This window comes from Corvus moneduloides, chromosome 21, assembly GCF_009650955.1.
Source record: "Corvus moneduloides isolate bCorMon1 chromosome 21, bCorMon1.pri, whole genome shotgun sequence".
In the NCBI taxonomy this organism is placed as follows: Eukaryota; Metazoa; Chordata; class Aves; order Passeriformes; family Corvidae; genus Corvus; species Corvus moneduloides.
This window is the reverse complement of record NC_045496.1, coordinates 2,042,118-2,067,087: the sequence shown is the minus strand read 5'-3', so window position 1 is coordinate 2,067,087 and position 24,970 is coordinate 2,042,118. Positions and strand designations below refer to the sequence as shown.

The 24,970-nt window shown below is 42.8% G+C and overlaps 1 protein-coding gene across 3 annotated transcripts in view; it reads left to right on the top strand.

Moving 5' to 3' along the window:
* The first annotated feature begins 9,569 nt into the window (after positions 1–9,569).
* DAB2IP (DAB2 interacting protein) overlaps positions 9,570–24,970 on the top strand; it is a 164,031-nt gene continuing 148,630 nt past the window's right edge. Inside the window, exon 1 of one of the 3 annotated variants that reach the window (XM_032130678.1) lies at positions 9,570–9,940. In XM_032130678.1, the coding sequence (XP_031986569.1) occupies positions 9,823–9,940 (118 nt within the window). In that variant the 5' untranslated portion in view covers positions 9,570–9,822. Of the gene's footprint in view, positions 10,062–16,666; positions 17,018–24,970 lie in introns of those variants that run through there. The other 2 variants (XM_032130679.1, XM_032130680.1) reach the window with 2 other exon arrangements.

The window sequence follows — 24,970 nt, the reverse complement described above, 5'->3', positions numbered from 1 at the left end:
GGAAACTTCATGCTATTTTCTGTGACTGTGTGCTACCTTTATATAACCCAGGTAATATTTCACAAGCGTTTCAATGGACAATGCTGCTGTCAAGGACTGTGGTGCTGCTTCTCACATTATATTGCTAAGCAACATACAATACAGCAGCATGATACCTTCTGCAGTTGGTAAGGAGTCAAGCTCCAATATTCAGTAAAATTATTCTGATCTACTTTTCCATTACACAAGAATCCAGTCATTTCAGCACATAAAGATTTGTATAATTAGTAACAAAATCATACAAAAGTTAGACATTTTTGAGTTTTTTTTAAATTCCAAGAGTTAAATATATGTTTTTTAGTATTTTTTCCTAATTACCCCCGGAGAAGTTGGTCTTAGGCATTTTGGGGTTGTGTGGCTTTCACTGTGTTTGTCAAGACATGCTTTTATCAAAGTACTGGTTAAGTAAAATGCTTCAACTTTGAAGCAGGTTTGCTTGCTTACCTGCTTAAAATTACAGATGTGCTGGAATACCTCACTCAGCATGGACCAGCTTGAGGGCAGAGAGAGGATGGCAAATCTCTGCTCAGATCAACACAGATATTTTCATAACATCTACCTGAAATACAGACTATAGCATTTGGTAAGGTGGAATCTCAGTTCTCTCATATATTCCGAACTCTGATCACTTCGTAAATTCACATCTGACATTTCATAATGGAGATAATTTTTGTCAGCTAATCTCATCTCTATAGAAACAGATGCATATTTTTGTTTATATTGATATTTTAAATAATTCAATAGGACTGTCACTCACAATGTCAACCTCCTTTGGAGGGGTCTCTCTAAAGTATTTCAGTAGACCATGAGAGGAGAATTGGGGCATTTGGAGATTTAACAAAGCCTTTCCTCTGAGTTATTTCCCACTGGCTTTCAGCAGCATTAGCACCAGTTCCACTTGCTGGCCCTGGGTAAGCAAAACTCTCACGTCATTGCTATCAAGGACTGTTTAACATTTTACTCTCAGCATTAGCCACTGTGATAGGGATCAAAGGAGACTTTGTAGTATTCATCTGGTATCTTAAAGGCTTGGAGCATGAGGTCAAAATCAGAGTTATTGTCAGTAATGAAATCACAAACTGTGTAATATTGAGCAAGGCAGGATCGGCAAAACTGGCGATGTGGAACAGAAATGATTTAGGTGCTTCCAGGAGGGACTGCCAAGAACAGCTGGGTTGATGTAGTGGGAGGGAAGGAGCTGGGACTATGAGAAGCTGTTTGTCAAGGAGAAGCTTGATCCCCATGGAGGTGGTCTCCCCTGGCTGGGTGTGGGATGTGTGGGTTGGAAGGCTGCTCCTCCAATAGCCAGAACAGTGCCAGGACCTCTCCTTTCCGTGGGTGCCAGTGTGCCCACTGTGCTGGGACTGCTTGGGAGGGAGGCAAGGCCTGTGTCTGGGAAACTCACTTCTTCCCCATGGATCTTTGGATCTTTGTTTCCACATCCTAATTTTAAAAAGAGAGACTGAATTTTGGGGAGCTGTATACCTCTGGAAGGGTACTTAACTTTCCAGGTGGCATATGGAAAAAAATACAGGCTTTGAGGATAGTAACAGTAGGTAGGGGGTGAGGCAGAGCAGCTCAGTGTGAGAGAAATGGTCTTCACTGGAACAAGAGCAGAGTAAACAGATTGGCTGATAGTGCTGAATACCAGGCAATTTCCTTTTAAATTAGCAGATGGGAGGGAAAGGAATATAAAAGGAAGTAAAAGAAAAAAAGAAGCTAATGATGAATGTTGAACAGGAACAAAATGTTGCCAAGACATCACGAGAGAATGAAGAATTGATGAAGAAAGGGAAATTAAATTGGTGCTTGATACGGGAGCTCGAAGAGCTTTGAAGCCCCAGCTCCAGTGTCTGAGGAGCACTTTACAGGATCCTGGGACAGATGTGTTTTACTGACGTGCCCCTTGTGGCTGCAGAATTGGACACGGGGAGGATTTTGTGCTGCTGATAAAAAGCCTGCAGCAGAAGAGAAGCCCAAGAGGGGATCTCATAGTCTGTGCAGGCTGAAAGGCATTTCTAAGCATCAGGCAAAGCCAGTTTCATCTGACACTAAAATTATTCTATCAAGTGATGGGAACTGATTATAGAAATTTGTTGTATCTACTTGTCAGAATAAGAAGGCAAACGAGGACACAGCTAAATCAGATAAAAGTAGGCTGCCACAAAGGAGGGGGAAAAAAGTACTTTTAATTTTTCAGCCATTCTAATAATTTCAGTTAGAACAAAGTGGAAGGTTGGAGAGTCTGGAGATGGTAATATTGTCCAGGGAGAGGTGGACACACACATCTGAGCAGTCAACAGGATCAGCAGCTGAGTCTAGAGCAGTTACACACTGCAGCAAGTCAGACTTGATACAGAAAATGAATAAGTTAATGAAAAGATGAAGAAGCTTGTACACACCTTACTGGAGTTTCTAGAGGAGATGAGCTATACAGGAAGATTTGTTGTAAAACCCAGGATGTTCCACCAGGAAAGAGGGTCTAGAGTGAGTAAAGTAAGCAGAGACAGAATGCCTGTATGTGGAAATCCAACTAGATCAATCACACAGAGAGAGGAACTTGTATATTTAATTTGGGTTTAAGTAGACTAAAATGTTTTTCTTTCATTTCCTGTCTTTGTAGCTGTATTGCCTAAAATACTGTGAGTGAATGGTAATTCTATTTGACCTTCATCTGTGCTGAGCTAAGAAGTATTTCAGTGTAAATGGAAGAAGCATCCCTCACCTGAGGGTCGATCTGTGGTGAATGAATGAACCAAGAGGGTGGAATTCCTGAATAACTCTTCTGGATTCCCAAAACACTCTGTAGAAAAGACAAAGGATAAGCCCCACATGGACTAATTGGAGAAGTATCATAGGAGTAAGGAAAGGAAGTGCTAGTGGATAGATGATTGGTTAGTCAGGATTTTTTGTTCATCAGCATAATGAGTAACAGGTCTGAACCTCACAAGGATGCCAAGATGAGCGTTTATTTTCTGTCTTTTCACCTTATGTTTCCTCTTCCTGTTGATTATAGTGAAGATTCTCATTTTCTAGCCAAGTCTGAAATGAGATTTGCTGGAAGTACTTCACACCCACACCAATATCTCAACAATTCTATGGAAACCTTGGGTTAAAAACTGGTTTCTCTGTCAGGTACTTCGATCAGTTTCTGAGGGCTTGGCTCAGGCAGAGCTAATTGAGTGAGAGCAGAGACTGTGTTCTCATACTTTTATTCTGCCTAAAGCAAGGGAGAATATTGAAAAAGTGAATGTGAAACCAGAAGTTACTGGACAACAAAAGGGAAGACTGACAGTAATATCCCAAAAAGAGACATTATAAGTTTTTTTTTTTTTTTACCAGAAACAGATTAGAAACCTTAAGAAAGAATAAGCCATCATTTATCTTGGGTTTCACTTTCCATGTGACAGCAACAAACAAAAGTTAGCTCAAAACCTTTGCATTTTGCTGTGGGAATTTCACATAACAAGACCCTGTATGGAGGAATTTAGCCTCAAAAAGCCAGTGAAATGAAGAGGCTGCTTGATCTGGAAGGACAACAATTGGTTGAATCTCTAAACTGAAAGGGAGAGAAGGAGAAAAAGACAGGAGACAATAAATGAAGGAGAAGAAGGAGCAGGCTCAGAGCAGACAAACTGACAGCCTTTGAGGGCTCACACTATGTTTTAACGCAACAGCTTTGTTCATGTGCCTAAACACTGTCTGGGATTTTTTCTTCTTTTTAAGTTCCATGTATTTCTGGAGAGAACTTGCAAATGGAAAGGAATCCGTTATTTCTATACTGTAACTATGGATGTGTGGGAATAATTTACTGCTCTGTGGTAATTGAGATTTCAGAGGATCTGGAATGTCAGTTTTTTCCCTTATTTACACTGAGTATGACACTGGTCATACCTGGAAGAGGGAAGAAAAGATGATATTCAGTATACAAAAAGATTTATAAATGCTTCAGCAGGACTACTTTTCCAGCAGACACTGTAAAGGGTTTAGTAGTTTATTTGGATAGTATTTCTTTTAGCCTGGACCTTCACAGAAACATCAGGTAGAATTTCCGTCCATGTTTCAATAGTCTGCATGTGATTTTCCCCCGTTGCTGTGCAGTAAGATCCCTTCAGAGCTACATTCACTATGAATTTAGCTCAGTGCAAGAAGGAAAGATGAGTAAATTTCAATGTAGTCTACACTTGTAAAATACTGACCCAATGTTTGGATATCCTCAGGATCCTGGTTAAATAGCCAAATGTCTGTATGAGTATTTCTCTGAATTCCATGGGTACTTTTTGTCCAAGGTTTTATTAATGATACATTGATATTACACCTGTTGCTATTGTATTTCATTTCCATAACATGGCAGCAAAGAGAAATGTGCTTTCTAAGGCTGTCCATCCACTGAGGCAACACACACTGATCCCTGGGCATCCGGAACATGAGCAAAGCTGTTGCAGAGTTTTTCAAAAGAGCTGAGAAAACAGCAAATGCTTCTTGTTCCTGTTTCTAGGAGACAACTGCAGGAGCATAGTGAGGAATCCGTAGAGTCAGCTTGGATGGAATCTCAGCAGACAGCTCAGTAAATTGGGCACAGAACTTTGGGTATTGCAGGCCTCTTGTTATTTCTGCCCTGGAGTCAGTTTAGTTTTATTTTCCTCCTTTAAACTGCCAGGAGGGTTTTGCTAAAGAAGCCCAAAGACACTTTCTTCAGTCTGAAGTGTACAGTAGCAGGAGGTAATGTTATATCCTAGTGACCCTGAATGAATGTCCTGATGTTATTATTAATTTTTGGGGTCTTTAAAATATTGACTACATTTGATTGTTGGCATTTTTCATGGTAGAATATTTAATATGTCCTCCTTTCATAGCAGTGGTTGTATTTTCTGTAATTACTATGGAACCTGTAACTCTGAAGCATTTTGTTGGTTTTTTCTTTAGAATTTTGTTTGTTAATGATTACAAGATTTGGTAGTTTGTGGCAGAGATTTAAATAGAGATAGAAGGCTCAGTCTGTTGGGCAAATGGCTTCTGAAGGCAAAGGGGGTTGAGGAAGTACCGTGTTCTGGGCACATACCAGACACAGAACTGCTCTTCCACCAGAGAACATTCTGATACACCAAACTCCTAATGGTTCACAGCACAGAGAGCACTGAGGGAAGGTGTGACAGGAGCCAGTTCTTGCACTGATATCCTGGGGAATGTCTTTCACATTGGCTTTTTCTCCAACACTGATCTTGCAGCTTTTCATGCTCCATTTAATCGCTACATCTTTTTTTCTGCACATGCTTTTTCTCTGTGGAGCTATGTTGAGTTCTGGATGAAAAGTTGCCACCTCAGATGTGTGGTTAGAGCATCACCTTCTTCCGAAAATTAAGGTAAAAGCCTGCTGACTTAATAGCAGGAGTGTTTGCACAGATAGAGTCTTCATAGCTGGGGCTGCTCTGCAACTGGGGCCTCCTGAATATCCCAGTTATATTTGACTTCTCTAAATGAAATGGTTAAATTGGGGAGAATCTCTTGGGGAGATTCTTGCCCCCAGTATGAAGTAACCAAGGCTGCATCATTTCCATTTGTGCCTGTGACATATTCAAGCACATTTCTAAGAGCTGTAGTTCAGCTCAAGCAGCAAAGCAGCACAATAGGGCTTTGGCATGAACTTTTGGAGTCGGATGAACCTTCACTTGCTGTCCAGGGCAAGATAAGCTGCATCTCAATGGGAACAGCCCCAGCCATGAGCAGTGACTTTGAAAATGTGCCAGGTAAAGCCAAAGAAACTGAAGCTGGTTACTGGGTATGAATTGTTATTCAGCCCTCACAAAAGAGGAGGCTTTGACAACACCCCCGGTAACCTTGGCAAAGGGTTTTGTTAAGCAGGTCTGTGCCTCGCTGGCTTTTCAACCCGCAGGCATTCATTGCTCGCTCCTACATGGGAATTTGTGTTCCGGGAAGGGCTGGGTGGTGGCGGCAGCTGGGGCATCACGCTGGGCCTTTGCGCTGCTCCCAACAGCCGCCTCCAGCCGCTGCCACGTAACAGAGCCTGCTCCGCTCCGAGGGAAAAGCGACAGAAATTGCCCTCACTCCTTCCTGGAGACAGCCAGCCTCAAAGGTTCTCACGTCTCCTTGTTCAGTCACAGAATCCTGGAGTCATTGAGGGTGGAAAAGACCTTAAAGATCGTCAAGTCCAGCTTGGGTTTCTCCCATAGTGGGACACTGCTGGGGATGATGCGTTATCTTCTGGATGAATGGAATATTATTTTGAAGAATGGAATGCTGTTCTCACAGTGTCTCTTGGCTACACTTGTTTATACAATATTTCTACTTACTTTTCCCTATAGATCTTTAGGCACCTGGTAGAACAGAAAAAAACGCTTTTTATAGACTCTGCTGACTATGTTCGATTGCTACTATACATAAAGTGGGAAAACCTGGTCCAAACAGACCTACAAAGGAAATCCCTTCCCCTGAAATAAATCCAAGACCAGTTATATCACCAAATGTATGCTGCAAACTTAGACTGTATTGCTTAATCTGGAAAGAAACAATTACTTCATGATGAAGATTCCATGCTGATCTGTGTGGCTGATAAAAGAGAGATGAGGTGATTTGCCCCAAGCTTTACAGCAAACCAGAAACAAGGGTCATCTTTCTTGTTTACAATTTCATGTTATGGTGTAAAATAAATGCCAATGTGAGCGATGATTCCATCTGTTAGGAAAAGACATAGGAGTTAGGAAGTAGCAGCTCCCAATTCCTCCAGCATAAAATCTGACATATTGAGCACGACTGGAGCCTGGGACATAAAAGATGCTGAAGCAAACATCATACAGCCATTAGGCAATTAGATAGAACTTCTTTTTCCTGTCTCCAAACCAGCTATTGAGGGGAATGCAGAGATGCTCTGATTAGACAGTAACAGAAGACATTTAATTTCCATTTCCATCCAGCAATTTCTAAATTCCTTCCTTGAAGAGTCAGCTTTCCAAAACTCTCCATTTTGTGTTCCACTTAACCTCATGGGTATTGCAGAGAACAAGCTCGCTGGACTTCTCTTTCCACACTCATTAATTCGGTGTGCTTGGCTCATTTCCTAGGATTTGGTCTTGCACAGCCTCTGACCATTCAGCCATTTTTCTGAAAATCATTTCCCTCTTCACTTCTGCAGTTTTCCTTTCAGTGTCTGAGCAATTAAAATCCCGAGTGATCAAAGCCCTGGTCTTCCAACTGTCCCTTGTTTCTCACAATCATGGCATGAGCTCCTTTGCCTCACTGCATGGGTTGAGCTCAAAGAAAGAAGGTATGACAATTGCTTGATTGTTAGGAACTGTGAATAGTCTTAGCCAAAATATTGGCATCATTCTGACTTACACATTAAGGATTAATTTTTAGGTCTGTAACTAGAGATTAGCAAATCATTTGGATGTCATTAAAATCAAATTGGTTGTCACAAAAAATCACTGAGGTCTAAATAACTATTGCTTTTCACTTTCCCATCTTGATTTCTTGATATCAGCTATTCTGTAGCATTCCTGAATTATTTCTGACTCTCCACAAGGAAAGATTTCACAGGTGTTTATTCTTTTCTGGCTCTAAATTGTCTCTATTATGTATATGCAGCATCTGTTTCATGGCAGAATACAAATTGTTTCTCTGGATATAATTTGTCTTGACTCAGATGTTCCTTGCAGAACTATGGATTCCTTTATGTCGACAATCCTGATTCTCCAGGCATTTTTAGTCCCTTGTGATTGAGGAGTCAGTGAGTCACTCAGCCTGTGTTTGTATATCCTCATGTCCTGGGCTACAGAATAGACAGATGATACCTGCTCAGGCCTCCTCACCCCAAAACGTCTCTAAATCCCTTCCATACCAATTTTTGACAGGCTGGAGGGGTGCAATGTGTCAGTCAGAGGTTAAGACACCTTTTTCCATCAGACACTGATGCTGGCCCGTGGACATGACCCAGAACAGGTGGAGCACTGCTGACAGGCTGTACCATGTGCCTGCAGGCACGGAGTAGGTGTTTTTGTGGGGAAGGTGGAAAGAGGGAGGTTTTTTTGTTTTGTCAGTGAGTGGGAGAAGTATTGAAGTTGTAAAGAACATCGGGAGCGTAGGGTGCGAGGGGGGAGAATAGAGGGTTTGCAGCACTGTAATTTCCCCCAGGGCAGAGATCTCAGAACAGTATTTAATAGGGGCTATAGACTGTGCAATACTTAAAACAAATAGATGGAAATGAGTCTTTCTTCTATTAATATGGCCTAGCCCTCAGGAACAGTGCTAAAATGGTTTTGCAAGGCACAATTACCGCAGAGTTCTGTCAGGCTGCTGTTAATTCCTCCAGGCAGAGCTCCGTGTTTTGCTGCCTTCAGCCAGCCGTTCATTTGTCCGCCCACAGCCCGGAGCCCCCGGCGGCAGCGGGGAGCTCCAGAGCCGCTTCCATGGCTCTGGAAGGGGGAGCTGCTGAGGCAGGAGCATTACCCAGGGCCCGAAATAGCAACCCTTGCCTGCCTCAGTGCTCTGGCACCAGCCACAACAACCCCAAAACGCACTCAGGCTGCTCTAGGTGTTTAGAGCGATTCTTGCCTTGGATTCTGTGAAAAGCATTCTTTTGAAACAGGGTATGTTTTAATGCCTTAGCTGGAGTATTGAGGAAAGAGTTTGAATTGTGGGTTCAAGGTAAAATTGATCCTGAAAGCTAGATTTGAAGAATTATTTCAGGATTGTTGTAACAGCAATATGAATTTACTTTTCAGAGGCACAGCTTGGTTTAGAGTTGCACTTTGATATATTTTTCTGTTATTTTGTAGCCATGTCTTCAGAGAAGATGAAACTTTTATTGCTCAGCCAGGTGATGGAGTCTTCTTCCTCAGCCCTTGTACTGTATCATTTATCCAAGAAGTTCAAAGTGTGTAAAGCTGGGAGGTTTCAGCTCCTTTCCTGTGAGATAAGATATATTTCAATGTCTCTATCACAGCAGATTGAGGCACAGAGAGCAGTTCTGAATTAGGAGAGGTCTCAAGGAGGTAGTGGCAGACCCAAGGAGCAGAATGAAGGTGACCTGACTTGCAGTGCTGTGATCTGTCTGTCAGCTGATACGGGCTCTGTGGAGAGACTGGTGTCATTTGCCATCCGAGTCCAGCCAAGCTGGGGCTCGTCCTTCAGCTCCTTTGCAGGAACTTTTCCAACGCCAGCCTAGCAGCAGTCCTGGCTTGGCAGAGCAGGGAAATGCAGGACAAGGTCCCCAGCCAAAGGCTGCTGCTGCTGCAGCAAGTTCCGAGTGCCCGGCACCGAGTCCCGGAGCTGCCTCCCAGTCAGGCACGGGCAGGGCTATTCATTCTGCAAACAGCCTCCTTCCTCTCCAAGCCAGCCCGAGGGACACGGGGGAATGGCAGAGTTTATTATAAACTGAGTAAAGGAACAGACTATTGCTGGAGGAGATCCAGGGTTATAAAAGATTGGAGCGGAGGGGGGGGGAGGAGGAGGGAACAGGACATAATTTGTGTTTGTGCGTGAGGGGGTGCAGACTGGTGGCTTCGGCGAGGCATTCCCCAAACCCTCAGGACCTTTGCCTGGTTTTGGTGGGATTTTGTGCAGTGCATACCGTGCTGTGTCAAAGCCCACTTACTTTTTATTGTATCAATCATCCTCTTTATGCAGCGCCACGACTCGGAGAACGCTTGCAGGTCCTGTTCTGAATGAGCTGCGCTCGCTGCCAGCTCAGCCTAGTTACTGCTGTAACTTAGTCTGGGGGATGGGAGAAAAGGGTTGCTGCTACTTTAAATATAATGCATTAAGAGGATGCTGGAAAAAGGCCTGGATGCTGTAATACCCAGCCATCGAGTTGGAAAAGGAGCCAGATGTAATACAAAAGAAGAAACACAGCCTCTTATGGATGCTGCACTAATTCATAAATCAGGTGAATCAGCTTAGGCAACTGCTGTGTTTTTATGCCTCTGCTGCATGGAGAACTGCATGTTGGATGCTTTTATTTGAAGTAATGGAACCAGATAATCCTTTGGACCAGGACAACTCCAATGGTAAGAAGTAGAAAACATAGAAGAGAGAGGGAAAAAAAGGATAATGAGAGTGTCTGAGTTACCCATCCTGCTAAAGGCACAGGGGTAGGCATGTGTTTGTACTGTCTTCTGCATGGATAAGTGGAAATGAATGTGGGAATGTGCTTCACAAGAGCTTAGAAATCCCTCTGTTTACAGGATCTGGAGACAAACATGTAGTAGACGGATACACTGAGATATTTATTCTACTGGAAGGAGCAGGAAGCAGGCAGAATTAACCTGTCTCCTGAGCAGTCTGTGCAGAAGGAAGAGGGACCTGTGCATTCCACCTTATTCAGTTTGGGGGGGCTTTTTGCCACTGAGAAAAGAATGAAACTTTGTGCCGTATGTGCTGTCAAATGTAGCATTTGGGAACAGATTCTTTATCTGCAGAAAGCTTTCCTACAGGCAGTCGCATGAGTAATTTACTTAGGAGGATATATTTAGCCAAGGACCACATAAATTCACCCTGGAATTAAAGTCCGTGGTTAAAAATGCAGCTATTCCATGGATTTATAGCATTCCACATGCTGATGTTCTGCTATCCAGTCTATTGGAAAGCATACAAAAAAAGCATAAATTGAGAGAAAAAGTTGTTTGCAAGTCTTATTTCTCTGTTAGTGGAGAGAATTGGCTGCATTAAGGACTACAAAGTATTCATGTTTATGAAAACAATTTCAGATGGTGATTTTTGGAATAAATTGATTCTCAACTGTTTAATAGGCATTCGGCATATTCTGAATGCAGCTTGAAATCCACTAAATATTCCACTTCCTACATAAATATTGTTCAGGAAGTAGTTATGGATTTCCCACAGCATATTCTCTGCTGATAACTAGAGCTTCACATCTGACACAACTGCAGTGTTAATATCACAGAGACCTAAAACTGTGTGGAAAGAATGTGGTTAAGGGAATGAAGTAACATTTCAACTATGTGAACAGTTGACTGGGCAGATATAAGTGAGCAGCACTGCTTTACTTGGGGCTTTGTGCCCTGCTGAAATCGAATTTAAAATAATCAATCAAGGGCAGATTTCAGTGGTGTTTCAAATTAGGATATTTGCATGAAAAGATTAAGAGGAGAGTCTCACTCTTCTTATTTCTTTTTTCTATTTCATATGTAGTTATATTAATTCCTGTCTAGAGGAAGAGCATCTACCTCTCATGTCTTATACCTCCTCTTAGACCACTGAGACACAGAATTAAATCTCATTTTCTTTCCAGCAGGAAGTTTTAGGATTTTCAGAGAAGTGCATGCATAGTTTGAGCTGATGTTAACAAATATATAAGCAAGTGTTCTTGCCCATCCCAACATTAGAATCTGTCCTTTAGGAGTCACAGAGAGTGTCTGGGTTCTGAGGGGAATACAAGTTTAACTTTATTTTCTCTAATATGTGAAATTTCTCACTGAATTTAGAATGCATATTTGCAGATACATAGGTTCTCATTCTTTTCTTACAGACATCTAAAGTATATTCTGTCACATTGTGTAGAAACTCATTTTCCTACAAAATATTTGAATAAGTCGGCAAACACTGGGAAGGTTCATAATCTGGGAAATGAGAGATAAGCAAGCACTGCTAGTACCAGGGACCTGGGAAAAAACTTCACTGCTTCCCCTTCCTAACTATGTAAATCTCTATCTTTCTTTTGGTTTATTTTTAGTTACTTTGATTTAAACTATCTCATTGTAAACAAATGGGTTGAACCGTTTATTGATCAGAAGGTCAGTTCCTCCCCTGTGCTGCTGCTGGAGCTGTGGCACTGCAGGACTGAGAGACTCAGCTGCTGTTCCGAGATTCCAGGCGTTATTTTGCATGAATTCAGGAAACAGAAAGTTCTCAGAAATCAGCCAGCAGAGTGCTGTTCAGAAAGATTTGCCCCTTGAGAACGTTCCCTTGTTCTGGAAGCAGCCCCTCGGTCCCTTGGATGTCCAGCAGCTCTGGACATGCTGGGAGCAGTTGCGTTTATCCCACTGGGCTGCTCATGTGACAAGTCTTAATGCCCTGGGGAGTGACCATGACTTGAAACTCCTGTGCTTGCTGTGAAAGTGCCTTTTTACCTTCAAGAATGCCAAATCAAATCCCCTTTTCTGCCAGCAGAATGAAGTCCATTCTCATCATAATGTTTGATCTACCTGAGAGTCCATGTGGGTTAACCATCTGCCTTAAAATTCAGCCTCGGTTCCTTCTGTGTTGCTTATTGCTAGCACAATCAATAGATGATTAATGACAGAAAAAGCTGTTCTGAAGAATTTGTGGCAATAATATACTTGAGAGTTGCTTTTTTTGCCTCCTGCAGCCCCTCCATTTGCTTACTAACATGCATGAATTCAGCTCGCAGGACGTTGGTGGAATATTCAAGACTGGGAAGCTGTGTCTCATTTCTTAGCACAGGTTGGTTTTTTTCCTAATCAAATTAAGTTGCCAACTTTTCATGGAGATGCCTCGTAGATTTATTATTGCTTGTAGGTGGAACAGGGAATCACCACTCATTTATGTGGGGGCCTGAAATGAGATTTAAGCTGTGTTGGTTGCCTTGACGTAACAGCCCCTGGGATAAAACCATCACCTGTGGGTGCAGTGGTTACTGGATTTTTCTCTGTGATTCTCCATGGAGCTGCAGTGCTTGAGTGCCTTGAACACAGCCTGACAGGCTGCTCTTCATTTGGAGATTTGTGAAGAGAGTTCTGTAACTTTTCTCCTTCTTTGCATGGGGTAAAGGCTCACAGAAAGCTACAGGTTCTCATAGGGATTTTAAAAATCATTAAAGCAACCCCCACATTATTTTTCCCTTCTCCCCCACCCTTATTTTCTTTCCATTCTCTGGAATGCAGGCGTGTAGAAAAAGATTATTGTCATTTTATGGTGGCTCACAGCTCTGACTTTTTGAAGTGTTCTTTTTAATGTACCAGCATGGATTAACTTGATTCTTTTCACCAAAAAAAAAAAAAAAAAAATTATTGGAAGAAACTTGCTGAGGAATGTGCTGATTCCAAAACCATAACCCTAAATTACCCATTTCGGAGGGATGACATATCAGAGCTACGGATTTCTCTTTTGTACTATAGCCACTTGCTGCTCCAAGAATAAAAGACAGCTCAGCAGCTTTCTGCAACCTGGTGAAGATTTATAAGATGTTTTATTTGTGTGCAAACTCTTGAGTACAAAATATCTATGAATTATGTATTCATTGTGTCTTCTAATTGCTCAGATCTCAGTTTGTATAGCTCGTCAACACTGGAACCACCTCTGAGTTTATTCTTTTCTGTGTCCTGACAATATTTCTGTATGATTTGGATGTTAATCCTTAAAGAGCGTAAGATTTTTATTAGACTTTTTGAACAACCTTGTAGACCAGATCCAAACTACTGGTTTTAGTGGGATCGTATTCCCTACACAATAGGTGTGAATCACGGATGCAGATTTTGTGCCACAAAGAAATAAAATTAAACCATTGTGCTTTAGTAACACAATAATTACAGCATATTTTTTCCAGTCTCTGACATACACATTGAACCAGATGAATTACTTGGATGACAGCCAGGCTTGAACTTTGTCTGCTGTTGGTAATTCTTCAGGCACTGTTCTAGGGCAGTAATGACATCCTGGCCTCAATGACACCTTGACATGCATTAAAAATCACACTGGTAGAAAGGAAAACAGAAGCAAGGGCTGGGAACACGGAATTTTGGTACCTTATGTGTGGTAGCAGAGTTGAGTGGGAAAGCTCCAGGGGGAACGGGGGATCGAGGATTCAGCAGATTCCTGTGTAATGATCTGTAGATGCATTCTGCAATTTCCAGCTTGGAAACTGAGGTGGGGACAACCATAGCATGCAGTGGCTTCCTCTCTGTCCCTGCTGAAATCAGTAGAAGAGGGCAGAGCCAAAAAATAAATGAGCATCCCACTGGATTATGGGCATTTAACAAGTGAGAACCATCCCTATGGAACCCTGAAGGAACATTCAATGAATGGAACGTAACCATCCATACCTGGAGGTGCTGGAAGCAGTCACAGTCATCTCTTGGTTCTTTGGAACTAAAGAGAAGGGTCTTTTCATAGCCAGGCAAGTTCAAGGCCTCTTTTATATTCCCCTAAAAGAGAGGAACTTCAAAGCAGAGCATTGTGAGGGAACCTCTCAGATCCATCTCTTCCATACAGCACTGCCAGTCTCTCTCAGAACTTTCTACATCAGCTGTGGCTGGAAGGTGAATTCAGCATAGCTGGATGGAATGGAAGAGACATAGACAAGGGATTTCCTGGGAGAAGAGATGATGAGGAGTTCGAGCATACATTTGACATATCAAGGTGTTTATAGGTGAGCAGCTCCTAAATTAACGAGATTCTGGTAGTAGCTGACAGGAACTGGAGGAGCCCAGGAGGAAGTGTCCCATGTTAATGAGATCTGAGCCCCGCATTTTCACACAGTGGCATTTCTGAGCCCTTCAGCCAAGGGTTATTGTGGTGCCATGGATGTAACTCAGCTGTTGGCCAGGAGCCCCCTCTTCTGGTGGTGCCCAGAGAGATGGACAGGTGCTGATGCCTCCCATCCCTGGCTAACAGATCCACCCTACAGAGGGATGTGTGGAATAAAGAGCTGCTTACCCTGAGCCACTGCAACGTTCTTTATGATGTCTGATCAGGATGTTTGCCCAGGAGGTTCCTCGGGGCGTACACGGGGTTATCCCAGCACTTAGAGCATTATAGGGATAATGTTTGGAGTTAGATGTGCTTCCTCTCCGAGCATCTCCAAGGAACCAGCACATGGAAAAGCTGTAATTTCCAAGCATTCCTCCTGCTGGTAGAGCCTCAGAGGCCCAGCAGATGCCGTGCTCAGTGAGTCAGTTGTCAAAATGATTTTGGCTGCTATGGAGCTTAGTGCAGGGATCAGAAAATACCTGCCAAAATGAAGCTTCAGAAAATGTTTGTTTTCCTAGCAGATCTAGATATGTCTCTAGTTTTGTTTTATACCTATACCTTTAAACACTTCTCTAGCTGCAGCTGGAGGTTGGTGGGCAGCTGTGGCAGGTGTTATAACACGAGCCCTTGTTCTTTGTGCTGGAGCTGCCTGTGTGGGTTTGTTTGCTTAGTGTTGGGTGGGCATGGCCTGGCTGATGGAGCAAAATGATACCTCTGGATGTGGGTCCTGCTCTGAATCCTAGGGAGAAACCCTGATACTTGGTGTTTTGAAAATAGGAAACTAAAATGCAAATAGAGTTCTCTTACTTGGTCCAGAATGAAGAAAAAGAAAAAAAGATAGAATAATAATAGTAAAAGTTAGTCCAGAGTTCACAAAATTTTATTGTCTCTCCGACTGGCCCTGTATTTGCAGAAGTGCTGTTAGAGCCTTACTCCTGGCAGGGAGAATATCCCTGAAGAGTTTTTCACAGTCCATGTGTCAGACAGGAATGCAAAGGATCAATTTACAGCCAAAGATCTGAAAATGTCCAGGGGGACCTGGGGGAATGTTTCTCACCCCAAATAGTTTCAGTGATTTAAGTGATCCCGCTTGCCTGACTGCAGCGCGTGTCCAGCTTTGCCGAGTTCAGCCCTGAGCAGCAGCAATAAAAACAGAGTCTGTGGCTGCAGCAGAGCTGGGGCAGGAGCCCCAAACACCACAAAATCTCCTTGCAGTCACTTCTGCTACAAAGCTAGAGAGAATTCCAGCGTGTTGTGGAAAGCTCAGGAGTGCACTATGGTATTGCAGGGAGAACCCGGGTGCAGTGCGTGTTTCCATGAGTAACTTGCTTTGTTTAGCAGATCATCCTTTATTACTGGGTTGCAGCTGTCAGAAAATACAGGCATTGAGTTGAGGAGTTGTATTTAGAAGGGCCCTCTGGATGGGATGGTCTGGAAGCTACACAAAGCAGTTGGAAGTAGTTTCCAGTTCAGTTTGGCCAGTTTTTGGATAATGGTTGTACTTTCCCTGAAAGTTAGTAGTCATTTTTATTTCATGTATTTTTAGAGATATTTGTTTTATTGTAGCTTAAGGTTTCTTGGTAAACTTCAGGCAAAAACAGAGGATGTATTAATCTATTTCATTTGCAACAGGATCTGTGAAGTCAGGCCTTAATCTTAGAAATATATGTTGATGTATTCAGCAAGAGATGGCATGAGGGGTTTCTCTGAGTTGTTTGGAAAAGCACCCACACAGTTCATCCTTTTTTTTGACTCTTACAAGTGTTTGTTGTTTTTAAGACTGAAGAAAAAAAAAAGAGAAGATTTAATTATTGGGACTTTTAACCCAAGATGAAGCTGATCACACAAATTCAAGACGTAGAAAAAGTAATGAGCATTTAGGATTTGGGGGAAAAAGCAGGTGCATTCAAGTTGCAACCAGTGCTCAGCACGCTGAGGGCTGCTGACCCGCCTGCCTGTGCCTCTGCCTAGGAGAGAGGCAGGTTTTATTTTCCCTGCTTATTCATTTTCTGAGTCATTCATCTTGTGCTATAGCTATTGAAAACTGTAACAGAGTCTGGGAAGCGCTTGGCTTTTGAGTGCTGCCTCCTGATTGGACTGGGGAATGCTGCTGTTCGGGAATAATGTGTGAATACCATCTGCTCCGAGGAGCTGGGAGCCTCCGTGGATTCTGCTGGAGAGGCACCTTTAGCCAGGACTCCAGGCAAGGGGAGCAAGCCTGCCTTCCCTCTTTCTTATCCAAACTTTTAGTTGTCACTGGATTTCCTTTCTGTTTCCCTGTGGAACTTTTTTGTGCTTTGCCCGAGGGCTGAGTTGCTTCTCCTGTGGGTTTTGGGGGTGTTTTTCTTTTATTTTTTTCCCCTGTGTGGGATTTCTTCTGGGGTTCAGCATGCATACCAACCCAGGAAATAAATCAGGGAGTTTTGCAGCTGTTTATTGCAGCACAAGAGTTAACGTGGAATGTCTGAATTGCTTTGAGAAACTACTTCCAAAAATTTGACCTGCTCATAAAAAGGTAAGCAGGGAAGGACTTCTGCATTTCGGGACTGACTTTTTACTTGCAGGGGGGGTTTGTTTTGTTAGGAATGAATGTGTCTCATTTGCAATGTACAGTTGCCTTCTAGGAATGCCTGAGATCAAAGACTGGGGTTTGTCTCCGAATTTCTTTAATGAGCATAGTTGGAACAATGATTGTCTTTTGCTCTTTTGTGTAGAAATTGTTTTACAATAGATCTTAACCCAAACTTTCTGCAGTGTGAGTGTAATTGTAATTCAGAACAGCAGCTCTTTTTTGGGTTTGTATCTTTATGCAGACAACTCTCTCAGCTCTCGTTTTCCTCCTTATGGAATCTCTTTTTCTGTTATCTCAGACCAAACGCAGTTAGTTTTCAGCAGTCTGGATTCCCACTTGCAGAAGACAAGATGTAGTTTGTGAGCCTGTTAAATCCTGCTCACTAATGACCTGCAGAGAGAACTGGGGCATTCCTTCACCTCAGGACAGCAGGCCTGATATCACAGCCCAGGGACACCAGTCTCTCCCTGTTAGCACATCCTGAACTCTTGGATGTGACTTTTAAAATATGGGTATAAATTTTTTTTCTGCAGGTTGCATTTCAGTCAGACTCGTCTGTGTACACAAGGCAAAGTTAGCAAAGGGAGGGCAAGAAATATTGATGGTTTGCAAAATCTTGGCCCTCCTTCCAGTGAGCCAGTTCATTCAATTTACTGTGGTCTGTTCAAGGGGGAAATCTGCAAAAACTAGTTCTAAGACTTTGCTTAAGGTTTGTAGTCTTTTATTTTTGACGAATACCTGACTTTTAGCTTCTTTTGTGTTGGTATGTTAATTTTAACTGCAGCAAGTGTGTGAGCTGCATGTACTGATATGTACTCCAAGGCAAATGTTCAGTACCTGTAATTAAGGGAACAGTAGATTTATGTAACTGATGCTTGATCTAACCCAAACTTTTCATTTTCAATCAACTTCAGATAAACAAGAGAAGGTCGTGTTCCTACTGTGCTTTCTTACACCCAGGCCTGTGGAGCAAATGTTCCTGGAGTACAGAAAAGAGCTGTTGCATTGACAGTGAGGCAGCTTTTCACGTAATCATTTTTCTGACCCACTGCCAGATCATCAAAAGCAACTCCTTTAATGAAGAAAAAACTTATTTTGCTGAAGCCTAAATCAGGAAAATTGTGGCAAGTCCCAGAAGGAATTAGGAGCTGGGCTTTGATGATCCTTGTGGGTTCCTTCCAACTCAGAATATTCCATGATTCTATGAAGCAGTGCCTGAATCCCACCAAGCTGCAGCACCAGGACAGTCCATTAGCTGGAGGGCACTGTGCTTGCTGGGAACATGGGATATGTGGGTTAAGGTCTCACAGTGCCACGTGTGCCACTCATTTTGTGGATGCTCAGAAATCTTTGAAAGGTCATGCATGCACCAGTCCAAGTGGGGTTTTCCAGTAATAACACATTTTGGGGATAGAAAAACTATTTCTCATTCGTTGATAGTAATAACAACAACAACAACAACAACAAATGCTCACTTAGGTCTTTTTTTGCTGGAATTAAATTGTCATATATAGATTTCCCAGCCTGTCATTGGGCCAGACATAGTGATTGTAATGAGGAATGAAATCCTGACCTTTGAACTCCAGAGGCAGGATCTCTTCCATTCCAGACCTGGCTCAGCCATTGGGAGGGGTGACCCATAGAATATGGGACAGTGGAATGAGAGCTCTGTAATTCCGTGGGACGTCCATATGCATGCTCAGATCAAACACCAGCTGGTTGGAAAAGTGTGTTTATTTTTTGCTTTTCATACTTCATTCAACAGCAATTCCTTGGTTCACTGGTCTGACTGCGATAGATATTTTTGCAAGGGTAGAGTTTACTGGTTACAACCCTTCTGCAGAGGGTTCATGCTGGATTCCTCCCAAACCCCTCCACAACTTAGCACTGGTCAATATTTCCTTTTCATGGGATCCTGTGTAGCTGCAAAGCCCTTTCTGTTCGCCTGCCTGTGGCTGATGTGCTGCTCTGATCATCAGCACTGCAATGCTCCAGTGTTTTTCCCTCTCTAATCCAGATAACTTCATGCCAGCTTAAATGTGCTGCTTTTATCCTCTTCTTCTGAAGGGGAGCTGAATTAGAAGTGCCTCGTCCAGGGTCACATACAGGGACCTTTTCTCATGGTATTGCAGTGGCAGAGGATCTCCTGTGTTCCCCGTCAGTCCTTTGCCATTCTTGCTCCACAGTCCTCCTCCTTGCCCATTTCTTTTGCTTTGCTCTTCCTCCCTCTGTGTTCCCTCAAAAAATTATAAATTGCTGGAGGGCATTTTTCATTTTGCTGTGGAGAGCACAATCCACCTGCCATGTCTTTTGGGGTCTGGAAAATGTCAGTACAGATTTTTCAGCAGACCAGGCTTTTTGTTTCCTTGAAGATGAAGAATTCTCATTTTCACTGCCAGAAAGTACTTTGTTTTGCTAAAGTGGCAACTCTGGCAATGCAACATCATTGTATATTTACAGCCCAATTTCAGGAATCCACATGGATTCCTTTCCTCTCCTTCAGCACAGCTCTCTTGTCTGTCTTGGTTGCCAGACTTTCTCTGGGAGTTCAGTCTCACTTAATTCACAAAGAATGTGGCTCCTTCTGCCATACTCAGTTCCTGGAGTCTAAATCAGGACACTTTTAGTGAACTTCAGCTTAAGATAAGTCTGACCTACCTAGAATTGACGTTTCCAGCTTGCAGACATGACCCAGAGTGATGAGGCTCTACCATGACCATGAAGTTCTTTGCCTGTATCTGTGCTAGCCCTGCCGTTTATATAATCTAACAGTCCTTTGCCAAGGAGTAAAATGTAATAGGAACTATTTTTGTGATCTTGGGAGTATTTTTGCTGGCTCTGAGCTCCTTGGAATAGATGCCGCCTCCTGCTATGATGTCATTGTTCCTGGTGCTTGCCAGTAGACTATCAACATTTTAAAAATCAAGATAAGAAAATCAAGATAAAAAATTGATATTTTTCCTCCATGTAGGTCAGATGAAGCACTGAAACGAATGTTTTAAACAGAAGAGAAGCATTGATGGGGATAGAAGCACTTCAGAAAAACTGGGGCAATCTAGTGGCAAGCACAGGAAACCAGAGAATTCCTGGTTCATGGTTCAGACTATGTGAAACCATTTTGCAGAGCGGCTGTGGAAGTGAAAATCAGCAAAAGGAGGGTTGATTTTGAATTTCCTCATGGAAATTTTGGATGTCCTTCTTTCTCTCAAGGAATTTCAGCCCATGTCTTCTCTTTTCTCACAGGAAGCTATGCCCCTGGGAGGGGCCTGTCCTTAGATCCCTGGCCCAGACTATCATACTGGGAGCGGTATGGAGTGACTGGAGCGGGGGCTCCAATCAAGCTTGGGGATGTAGTCTTAAAAAAATGTAGCCAGAGATTCGTGGCAATTTTGTGAGGGGCTTTTAAATGCTCAAACCCCGATTTTCTACTCTCTTGTTCTGAGACTGTAATTTTTAATGTAGGAACAGAGAGCTGAAGGCAAAGAATAATGTCAGTAACTTACTGTAGTATTTTTGGTCCAAAAGGTCCAAAAGGCCTTTTGAGACTGCTGTTGTTTTATGTGCCTTTGGAAAGTGCTGCCTGACTTCTTGATCTCAGGCATTTGGGCCATCTAGGAGCAACTTGGTGAATTTTTTAAAGCTCTGTTTTGAAAACATTGGTGCTTTGTCAGTAAATCAGTTCAGTTTTGGTGCTTACTGTCATTTTCCTTGCAAATGGATCCCACATCAAGAAATGTTCTTGAATATTTTAAGCTAATTATATATGTACATATTTTGGGGTTGGATAGAGATTAAATATAAATTAAAAACCAACACAGAGAAACATATTCCCCAATGGATTGTAATAAACTTTCTCCTACTGTAAAAAATGTGTATCCCAGTAGATGTAACATGGATATTTCGAAAGCTCTGTAATGTTTAAGGGTTAAGGGTCCATCTCTAACAGATGCTTTGGATGTGTTCTCTGGAGGCCAAGCCAAGGAACAGTGTGTCCTGTCCTTTCATCTGTCCTGATTTCTAATGAGTCAATCCCTAATTTTCCTCCAGTGAATGGGCAGATATGCACCTTAAGAGAAAAGGGTTCTGATCTTCCCATGTTTCAATGAGTATTGAAAACTTCCAACCCTTCCCTCGTTGTTTCTTCTTTTACCACTTGAAAATGTTCTTGGGAGATTTTATCTTGCTCCCTGGATTGCTGGGTGCATTAGCACAGCTTCTGCTTGCCAGAGCTCTTACTAAGTAGAACTGGTTTCAATAAATCATTGTAGCTTTGGAAAGTCTGGAGTTCCAGTCATGGCAGCTCAGAAGAGGGAGGGGGAAACAGGAATACAAGAACTTTTCCAGCTGGGGAAAGAGCAAAGGTAATTCTCCAAAGAGGAGTCTGAACAGAGGGGTCTCTGATGGAAGGTTGTGGGTATCGTTCTCTTACAGGGTGGATTAATATTTCATCTAGAGAGGTGGAACAAAGTCTTGTTCTGGTTGAAAGTGGAGAAAGTGAGTGATTCAGCTTATTTTGTCAGGCATCTCCCTGCCTGCAACAAGGTGCAGTACAGGATTTTCCTAGCCATGGAGAAAGAATGCTCTGTCTGGAGTGCCAGTTGGAGATCTGCAGCAATTGCTCGGCCTGTCTCAGATCAGTGCAACTGATCCTTGCCTTGCTTTCCTGAGCAGAAGAATTCCCACCCCAGGTTTAAATCTCCCTTTGTCAGTGATTCAGGCTCGTACACAGTACATTTATTTCATTCACATCTGAATTGCTTCAGATAACCTGTGTCTGCCAAGGTTGAAGCAGTGATCTTCTTATTTTAATAAATCCTTTAGTATGAAACTGGCTTTAACCCCCTTTGCTATTCCTGTTCCCTGTCCAGGGTAAGCTTGGAAATCTTTTTTCTTTTTTTTTTTTTTAATTGCTGCTTGCTCTCATAAGCCATACGATGCTTTTGATAACAGTCATCAAATTTTACAGCTATCACTATAATCTCAGTGCTGTTAACCATCTGCATCTCTCTTCATGTTCTATAGAAACTGAAGAGAAAACAAATACATAGTTAATTTTAGACAGCACATCACTCCTCTTAATGGAGTTTTGTGTCCCAAGTAGCAGCACTGTTCATTGTGTCTGCAAATAACCTCATGGAAACAAGGAAGAATCCACACACAAGGACATTCCTTAATGGTTTACAGCCCTTAGGGCCGTGTTACAGGGACTGGGAGTGGGCTGCGAAGTGTTTGAGTCCTACAGAGGTCTGGACACTTTGAGTTATAACTTCTGTAAATTGTAATCTCTGTTTGGGGATTTTAATTCCATGGATTCTGAACTTGATGTCATCAAAGTCAGATGAAGAGTCACCTGTGTCTGTACCTGGTGATGAGCTGGGAACAGTAAAGGGAGAGCAGAGCAGGGAGGCGGGAAAATCTGACTTGAGTAAAGAGAAACCTGGGCAAAAAGGGTGAAGAAGCTGTGCTCTGTGAACCAGGCAGGCAGCATAGATACAAGTCTGGGATACAAGTCTGGGATACAGGCCTGGGATACTTCCCTTTGATCCTAGAAAAGGCAGAGCCAGGTGGAGAAGAGCAGTGTCCGAGCTAATGGGGCAGCCCATGCCCAGAGCCCAGTCCTGGCTTTAGGGAGTCATTTATCCTCCTCACTTCTCAGCATCCAGCCCTAAAGAAGGGCTGCCAGATGTCACACCTAATATGGGATTTCCTGTACTTTGCCTCAAATCCTGGGATTTGTTTAAAAACATGTGGAATATTACCTTTCTTGTGCCTGAGCTGAAAGATGGAAATCACCTCACAGCCAGTGACCTCCCAGGCTGTTCTTTCTGACTTTCTTGGCTACTCAGGAGTCAGAGAAGATCCCATGTTGTCAGACAGGTGGAAATGCTGCTCTGAAGTCAGACAGCTGCCAGCTCTGCAGTCACCAGAGGAGCACTCCTGATCCTGGGCAGGACCCTCCCTCGGGAGTGTCAGTCCTTCTGCTCTTACATCCCAGGGCTTACAGAAGAACCACAGACTTAACAAAGGTCTTTCTACTCCTGACTACCTCCAAGGAGTACCAACTGCTCAGCAGGTGCAGTCTCACCTGAATAATGCACAGGAATTTGCCACTAATTGAAATATACATTAGAGGTAAGCTAAAGTTAAATATTTTTTTAATTGCCCCCCCAAAGGACATGAAGAAAAAACTGTATCTCACTGTGTTGTTTAACTTTTTATGTTATGAAAACCACAAAGAAAAAAGTTTATTTTTAAGATAATGGTAAAATACAACAGAGGGATTGAGTCAGAGACAGGACTGTCATCTTGAGAGCAAAGTTACCGTTTCATTTAGGCTTCATTGGAGTGGTCAGGATTGGTGCTTAAGATGACATCTGTGTCCACCAAAACCTTCCAATATTATATTTAATCATTGTGGAGACATAGGAGTCCCACAATAAAAGTGATGTATTTTAAATTTCCTGATCATAATGCTTTAACCTTTGTATTACTGACACCCAAGATTCAAATAGAAATGTGCACTGAAACTCTGTAATTTTATATATTCCCAATTTTTTCTTCTATAGGAATCCATTTAAAATTACACAAGAAACCTCTCTTCATCTTCTGAGTGTTTCACTGATTAGCATAATTTATAGCCAGTTTTGTGAATAAGGTGATTGTACCCAGGTGATTGCAAAAAGGTCTGTGGATCTCAGCTTTATAAATATTATTCTGAATCTAACTTTGTTAAAGTAATTGATGTAACATGAGTGAGTGCTGTGCAGAGCTCTTCAAGTGCAGAGACCACACACTGTGTAATCTCTGGAGCCAGTCCTCATCGTGCCTTTGCTTTTCTTAGCAACAAAATTAACTCCATCATTATAAAATTTAGCCAATACTTTACCTCTGCAGTCAGAATCTTCTCACATGAGATTCAGCCCACACTCTAAATCCTGCCTCTGTTATATGTCACTCTTTGCCTCGGAGAACTGGAAGAGTGACTTTGCAGTCGCTCAGCAGAACCAGAGACGTTCTTACATCAGGAGGTGTTGCAGGGGAACCCTGGGAGGTCCATGAAGCACCTTCCACACTGTCTCTGACAATTAGAAAACCTTCAAGCCCTCTTCTTTGGAGGGTCCATCCCCAGCTGGGTGCTCCAGAAAGGGAGGAAGAGTTTTCTCTCAGCAGGCAAAGCCGTAACTCAAGGTCAGCCAGGTGAAAGGAGGTGCCCAAGGCTGGGCAGGGACCTTGTCACAGACAGTGAGGCCCCAGGCGGTGCTCAGCTTTGTGCTGGGCTACAAAATGAACCCTGCAGAGCCCCTCCCGGGCTCGTTGTGCAGCTGTTTGGCTGCTCAGGCTTCTCGTGCCTGTTGGATTTGCCTCTTGCTCCCGTGTTCTCTTCCTCTGTGAGCACAGGGCTGCCAGAAGGGCTGGGCAGGTGCCCAAGAACTTTTAAATACTCTGGTTAGGAATTGGTGGGAACCTTGTCAGTGAGTTTGTGTTTCTCTAAAAAAGTTCTGTGGCTTGCTCCTGGTCCTGCTCACGACAAGGTTACTTTGAGGGAGGAGGATGCGAGTCACCCACTGTCAGAGCCCTGTGCCAGCATGTGGGGGGTGACACAAATGGGACAGGAGCTAAAATCTCCTGGAAACTTGGGGTGATTTTTTAATCTTTACGCAAATTCCTGGAGAACTGCTGAGATGAAAACAGGCACAGCTCTAAACCTGCATGTTCTATAATGATGAGATTCTGGGAGAAGCTGGAATCCTTCGTACAGGAGAGTAGGGAAATAAAGGTTCCCAGCTGCTAATAATAACAAGCCAGGGATTCTTCTTGTTCAAGCTGGAGGAGAATTGCCTGAAAGTCTCTGGAGAATTCCATTCCAGCACTAGACATTTGAAAGATTTGGATCCC